Source organism: Nerophis ophidion, linkage group LG10 (genome assembly GCF_033978795.1).
Source record: "Nerophis ophidion isolate RoL-2023_Sa linkage group LG10, RoL_Noph_v1.0, whole genome shotgun sequence".
NCBI classification, from domain to species: domain Eukaryota; kingdom Metazoa; phylum Chordata; class Actinopteri; order Syngnathiformes; family Syngnathidae; genus Nerophis; species Nerophis ophidion.
The window spans coordinates 42,898,169-42,906,018 of NC_084620.1; the positions used below are offsets into that span (position 1 = coordinate 42,898,169).

General features: G+C 41.2%; 1 protein-coding gene across 4 annotated transcripts in view; it reads left to right on the forward strand.

Moving 5' to 3' along the window:
• The window catches only part of LOC133560854 (protein Dok-7-like), a 50,934-nt gene extending 43,368 nt beyond the window's left edge, over window positions 1-7,566 (forward strand). For all 4 annotated transcript variants that reach the window (XM_061913846.1, XM_061913848.1, XM_061913849.1 and 1 more), the window contains one exon: window positions 4,447-7,566. In XM_061913846.1, coding sequence (XP_061769830.1) covers window positions 4,447-4,600 — 154 coding nt within the window. In that variant the 3' untranslated portion in view covers window positions 4,601-7,566. The remainder of the gene's footprint in view (window positions 1-4,446) is intronic.
• The last annotated feature ends 284 nt before the right edge of the window (window positions 7,567-7,850 follow it).

Consider the following 7,850-nt stretch of genomic DNA (forward strand, 5'->3'; position numbering starts at 1 on the left):
GTCATGACCCAAAGCTCATGACCATAGGTGAGGATGAGAACGTAGATCGACCGGTAAATTGAGAGCTTTGCCTTCCGGCTCAGCTCCTTCTTCACCACAACGGATCGGTACAACGTCCGCATTACTGAAGACGCCGCACCGATCCGCCTGTCGATCTCACGATCCACTCTTCCCTCACTCGTGAACAAGACTCCTAGGTACTTGAACTCCTCCACTTGGGGCAGGGTCTCCTCCCCAACCCGGAGATGGCATTCCACCCTTTTCCGGACGAGAACCATGGACTCTGACTTGGAGGTGCTGATTCTCATTCCGGTCGCTTCACACTCGGCTGCGAACCGATCCAGCGAGAGCTGAAGATCCCGGTCAGATGAAGCCATCAGGACCACATCATCTGCAAAAAGCAGAGACCTAATCCTGCGGTTACCAAACCGGAACCCCTCAACGCCTTGACTGCGCCTAGAAATTCTGTCCATAAAAGTTATGAACAGAATCGGTGACAAAGGACAGCCTTGGCGGAGTCCAACCCTCACTGGAAATGTGTTCGACTTACTGCCGGCAATGCGGACCAAGCTCTGGCACTGATCGTACAGGGAACGGACCGCCACAATAAGACAGTCCGATACCCCATACTCTCTGAGCACTCCCCACAGGACTTCCCGAGGGACACGGTCGGATGCCTTCTCCAAGTCCACAAAGCACATGTAGACTGGTTGGGCAAACTCCCATGCACCCTCAAGAACCCTGCCGAGAGTATAGAGCTGGTCCACAGTTCCACGACCAGGACGAAAACCACACTGTTCCTCCTGAATCCGAGGTTCGACTATCCGACGTAGCCTCCTCTCCAGTACACCCGAATAAACCTTACCGGGAAGGCTGAGGAGTGTGATCCCACGAAAGTTGGAACACACCCTCCGGTCCCCCTTCTTAAAGAGAGGAACCACCACCAATCCAGAGGTACCGCCCCCGATGTCCACGCGATGCTGCAAAGTCTTGTCAACCAAGACAGCCCCACAGCATCCAGAGCCTTAAGGAACTCCGGGCGGATCTCGTCCACCCCTGGGGCCTTGCCACCGAGGAGCTTTTCACCAAAAGGGTATTTTCCACAGCTGGAGACATTGTAACTGCAAGCAGATCTGCTCTTTCTGCAGACAATGTAGATAAACTGCGTTTTCTGGCAAAAAACATGAAGATGGAGTGAAAGTCACTAGGGTTATAAACTGGGTGGAAAAACAAAAAGTAAATCTGAGGCTGAGTTGACTTGAAACTGCTTAATGTTGCACCTTTTATATGTAGGAGAAAAGTTTTGTCATTTTATTTAATCTGAGCAACAACTTGAAGCAGTTTAATGTTTCACTTAATATGTAGAAATGTTGCACTTTATATGTAAAAGCGTTTTGTTAAGAAACCAATTCTGAGTCTTATCTTATTTAGTTTTTGTTGTATATATGTTGACGTCATGGCAATCGACCCTGTATGTTATTGTTATCCTTAGCATTCATGACTGCCTGCTGTTGCACTGATCAGCCTATTGGTTTCTCACATCCAGCACACACAGAGCTATTTCTACTTTTGGGCAGAATTATTATAGTGTTCCCAACGTTAAAAGGATAAAGCCATTGTTTACAAAATTGGTAAATAAAAAAACAGAAAAATTACATTTTGTTGTTTTCTTGCTGTACTGAAATTGAACCGAACCGTGACCTCTAAACCGAGGTACCTACCGAACTGAGATTGTGTACCGTTACACCCTTAGTATTTATTGAACAGGGGGCGTCAACCTGCAGTCAACACATCTCTCTATCTCTTATGTATGACTGCCATGTACAGGTCCTACTTATCATTACACCATGTACCAAGTAAAATAGCTTTGAGGTCAGTAAACACAACCAGAATTAATCCGTACACTGGCGCACTGTCCATCTTTAAGAAAATTAAAGGATTTTGAGTGTAATTTACAGTCCGAAAAATACTGTGAAATCGATGCTAATCCACCTTTTTGTTTTTTTTTTCCAGATAAAAATTGATAACAGGACCGCTAAGGAATTTAATCGTTAAACAGATTAAAAAGTGGAATCGGAACCGGAAGTGAAGTGAATTATATTTATATAGCGCTTTTTCTCTATTGACTCAAAGCGCTTTACATAGTGAAACCCAATATCTAAGTTACATTTAAACCAATTGTGGGTGGCACTGGGAGCAGGTGGGTAAAGTGTCTTGCCCAAGGACACAACAAGGTGACGGATGGCGGAAGCCGGGATCGAACCGGCAACCCTCAAGTTGCTTGCACGGCCACTCTACCAACCGAGCTATACCGCCCCAGAATCTTATCAATTCCCATTCCTAATTGTGACTGTTCTTTTCCCTCTAATATGTTCCCAAATTTAGCCCGCCGTGTAATTTCATTTGGCCCTTGAGGCAGTATGAAATTAACATTAGAGCTGGCCCGCCGGTTTTATACAGTGGCGGTGCCACTGTAACACCGCATTCACCACTAATACTCATACTTGCCAACCCTCCCGATTTTCCCGGACTCCCAAATTTCAGTGCCCCTCCCAAAAATCTCCCGGGGTAAACATTCTCCCGAATTTCTCCCCATTTCTACCCGGACGACAATATTGGGGGCGTGCATTAACAGCACTGCCTTTAGCGTCCTCTACAATCTGTCATCACGTCCGCTTTTCCTACATAGAAATAGCGTGCCAAGCCAGTCACATAATATATGCGGGTTTTACACACACAAGTGAATGCAATCCATACTTGTTCAACAGCCATACAGGTCACACTGAGGGTTGCCATATAAACAACTTTAACAATCTTACAAATATGCACCACACTGTGAACCCACACCAAACAAGAATAAAAAACACATTTCGGGAGAACATCTGCACCGTAACACAACATAAACACAACAGAACAAATACCCAGAACCCCTTGCAGCACTAACTCTTCCGGGACGCTACAAGCAATAATTAATGTTTAACTCATGCGCTTTCTCTTGCTACTTTAAGGCTTGAATGTTTGATTAATTTGTTATTGTTATTTTATTTGCAAATGTATTATTAGCCTGTGGAAAAACTTTATTTTGAGAGGGCTGCAAATAGAAAAGAGGCATTAAATTTGTATTTAAATTTTATTTGATATGCCATTGATATTTTTTAATAATTATTTAAAACTCGATTTTACATGTCACTATAAAGTTATATAAGCCTTGCTTGTTCAATACTCAATGCAAAATGTGTTTGGGTCCCTATTAAAAGGTTAATTTTTTCAACCTTGGCCCGTGGCTCTGTTCAGTTTTAAATTTTGGCCCACTCTGTATTTAAGTTTGACACCCCTGCTGTAGGCACAAATGCCAAAAGGGTGCTAACTTACAAGTGTTTTAAGCATTATACTCGCCCTTTTCTAACTTTTAGCACGCAATGACATAAACTACATCTTACATAACACACACACACACACACACACACACACACACACACGCTTTGTGAGTGTGAGTGGTCAGCTAATGATAGCGATTTGGCAAAGTTTATCTACTAACATTAAGCTATCACTGAATGTATGTTCTATCATAACAATATGATTAGTTCTTTGTTTTGGCCTGCTTTCGTGTTTATGCATGTGCTCCCTGCGAGTATGTGTGGATGATGTCTTAATTTCCCCTTGGGGATTATTCAAGTATTTCTGATTCTGATTTTGATGAGCCAGCAGTGAGTGTAAAGTCTGAACGCCTAATTTCTAGGAGACACAAACATTTTTTATTCAACATAATTGGTAATACGGGCTTCACGGTGGCAGAGGGGTTAGTGCGTCTGCCTCACAATTCGAAGATCCTGCAGTCCTGGGTTCAAATCCAGGCTCGGGATCTTTCTGTGTGGAGTTTGCATGTCCTCCCTGTGAATGCGTGGGTTCCCTCCGGGTACTCTGGCTTCCTCCCACTTTCAAAGACATGCACCTGGGGATAGGTTGATTGGCAACACTAAATTGGCCCTAGTGTGTGAATGTGAGTGTGACTGTTGTCTATCTGTGTTGGCCCTGCGATGAGGTGGCGACTTGTCCAGGGTGTACCCCGCCTTCCGCCCGATTGTAGCTGAGATAGGCGCCAGCGCCCCCCGCGACCCCAAAAGGGAATAAGCGGTAGAAAATGGATGGATGGATGGATGGATGGATAATTGGTAATGTAGGTATAGACATTTGAAAAATATATTTGTTCTTTTAAACCTCTAATGGTAAGAATCTTGCTGGTGGGTTCATGTTACCGTATATTTTTTTCAGACTTTTTCTCACATTACAACTACTGAAAACTAGAAGTTGTTGGTGTCACATTATAACTTCATTCTTATAATAAGTGGAGGATTTCATAATACACCAAACAGTGACGTTTGCGCTAAAGACGCCCCAAGCATTGCATTTTGAAAATAAGTTTTTGTGTTTGTGTGTTGACGACAGGGAAGAGTTCCACCAAATATGCCTACATCGACATCACGGCCACAGAGGCAGCCCACGTAGTGGGTATCCAGCATGCCTTGGGGCGCCAGGAGGGTCTCCACACCCTGGAGCTGAGGAGGAAGGGGTTGCCGCATTGACCTTGTTAATTGTATGACATTAATTCTCAGCTTCACATACCTGTTTATACTATTTGCGTGTGATTTTTTTAATGTAATTATTATTGGAATGAAAAACACTTTTCATATGTGTAGATATATTTTGTTGTAACTGCTAATTATATTTAACGATCATGTACTGTACGTATGAGGAAAAATACATGGCTACCATTTGTTCTATTATCATTTATTTTTAATGCCAGTAACGACTTGTGCTAATCAAACGTTATATAAGAATAATAAAATAACTAAAAAAAACATTTTATAGTTTCCCCCGCCCCCACACTGATGGCGTAATGAATAATAATATATAGAAATGACCCAAAATACATTTAAATGTGATGAACACGTAAATGTAAACATTATATTAAAGTCTATGGTGAATGAAACAGGCAGCAGCAGGTGAAATAAGTCCTTTCTTGGCAGCCAGCAGCCATGAAAATGTCTGCATGGCCAATTTGATGATGTGCTCAACGACTGAAAGAACAGAAAAGGCAGAAAGAGCAGCAACTCCATTTTGTTTATAATTATAAAGACTATTTTCTCGTTTTGTCAATCCCATTGATCAAAGTGTACTAAAAACATAAATTAATATCCCAAATTTAACATAATGTAACAATACTTCTTTTTTACTATCTTATTTAGTAAAATAAATTAAGTTCACCCTCCCAAAAACTGTATCACTCAAAATCGGGAATATAAAAGTATACCTGTACAAGATGAGCGCCGTTGATCTTGTTGTCAGTTTTTTGCTGTAATATAACTAATAACAACTTGATTAGAGTTTGTCATGAAGAAGCCACATTTCCCTGCAAAAATACTACACTTTGTTTAAGAAACAGCATCTACACAAATTGTATATTTTCCATTGGAAAACATTTTTTTTCCACAACTCTCCACTCGAAATTAGTACATTTTACCCAGAGGAACGCACTACATTTACTTGTTACATTTACCACAGGTACCTTTTGTGGGCTTACTTTACTGTGTCAGAAGAAGGCACTTTTCTTGTAGTTTGCAAAAGGTGTTCGACAAAAATTAAACGGGGAGGTTTAAGACAAGATTCAACACAATCCAATCTGAAAAGTCACCTTAAGATGTGAAGATTTGTGGAAGCAGTGCTAAACTGCCTGTGCTGCTACGTCGAGACCTAGCGTTAATTGGGGTGACCACAGTAAACGTAAAGATACAAGACTGATGAGAAAGTGTTTAAAAAGAAAAGACCGAAGGCCAAAAGCATGTGACCATAAAATGAGTAGTTGTTTATATTTAACCTCATGGTTCATCTGAAGGAACAGGCTTTACTTACTGTTTATAATTTGTTAGTGGGAAAAACTGAACATTACTTTAACCCTGATTTCTTTATGTTGTGCAATTGAATGTTGCGTTTCTAAGGGACAGGCACTCATTGCATTATTTTATTATGGTAAGGGAAAAATATCCATCCATTTCCTACCTGGGACAAGCGGTGGGGTTCTGAAGCCTGCATGTCTTTGGAGGTGGGAGGAAGCTAGAGTTTCTGGAAGGGGCCCCACGGGTAGAACATGCAAACTCCACAAAGAAAGATCATAGGACCGAATCCAGGACCTTTGTATTGTGAGGCACACTCACTAACCCCTGTTCCACCATGCTGCCCCAGGTTAATTAATACAATTTTTCAATCAAGTGATTTGACTCCGCTTGTTTCATGTTGCAATCGCCAATACAGACTTGGGTTGTACGGTATACCGGTACTACTGTAATAATGTACCGTGGTACTAACTGATTGAAATCGGTACTACACTGCCTGTGAAAAGTACCAGTACCGTTCTTTCACCTGCGGCAGTGACTACAGAGCCGAGGCTTATGATGTTGAGTGTGTCAAAACGCACACACAAAGTGCATACAAGCAATAACATCTTGCAGAGGAAGAATAGCAAAAAACGACAATTCAACTAATTAATACAGAGGGTGTGTGAAATACAATATGGAGATATTTGGACTTCAAAACTAACGATAAAGGTGAACTTTAGACAAGGAAGCAAGTGTTGCTTTAAAGCACGCCTCGCCAAACGTGGTATTTAGCATTGCTACCCTTGTTTCAAACTTAGGTAAACATTTAAATAATGCACATTCAGATCTGCACAAGCAGATATAAAGAGTGACCTGTAATAATGTAGTTGTTACACCTGTCCTGCTGTTTGGCTCCGGTGCAGACTGTCGTCAAGGAGCACAGGGTAGACGTTCCCTTCAGTTCACAATGGGTCTGCTAAGCTCCGCTTTCCGGTCAGAATTTGAGGCTGCCGATTTGTAACAAACTGATTGCTTTATTATTAGTTTTGCAGGACACAACCGCACCTGTTCATAACTGTACTGCTTAGTGCAAGCGCTACCTCTCCCTCTCTTTACTCGTCCACTCACTCACTGACGTCACTCAGCCAACACGTTGCCATTGTCTTAAACAGTCTCATAAGTTAATCAGCTCCCCTGATATACACATGTAGATACAGAACATGTAGATATGTAGACAAACACACAGCTGCTTGGATTGATGCCAAATATTAGCGGAGTTAGGATCGCCCATCTAACATCAACTAGTGCAAGTAAAATAACTGAATTTGGTAACAGATTGCTACAATTTGTGTTATCTTTAACAAATGTGTGTTTTACTTGCTACCTGACTTTTCTGTGTACATTTATACATAGTCTGTTTTTTAGTACTTACTACCATTGTATTTTTCTTAAAGCATAGACCAGGATTGGCAACCATAAGTCATAATTTAATATTATGTTAAAGCTTTTTTATTGTATTATAATCCTTGATTATGGAAAAGTGCTAATTGTTCTTTGAGTGCAACAATAAACAATGTGTTAAATGCTCTTTAATTAGAATTTTAACCTTTTAAAATTATTATTTGAGTGCAATAGGAAACATGTTTATTGTATTGTAAGATTTTCTGTTAAAATAAAGCAAAATATACATTTTCATAGTTTCCTTTATTTTGAAACGTAACAAAGTATTGATATACATAGAGGTACCGGTACCAAATTACTGGTATCGAGACAAACCTTAATACAGACTACTTTTGGCTTAGTTACAGTATTTCCTTGAGTAGCCGCCGAGCATGTAATATGCGCCTGCCTTGAATTACTGCCGGGTCAAACTCGCTCCTCAAATTTATTAGCGCATGCTTACTTTAACCGCCGGGTCAAAGTCGTGACGTCACAAGTGATGCTTCCCCTGTCCATCCATCCACTTGCTTCCGCTTA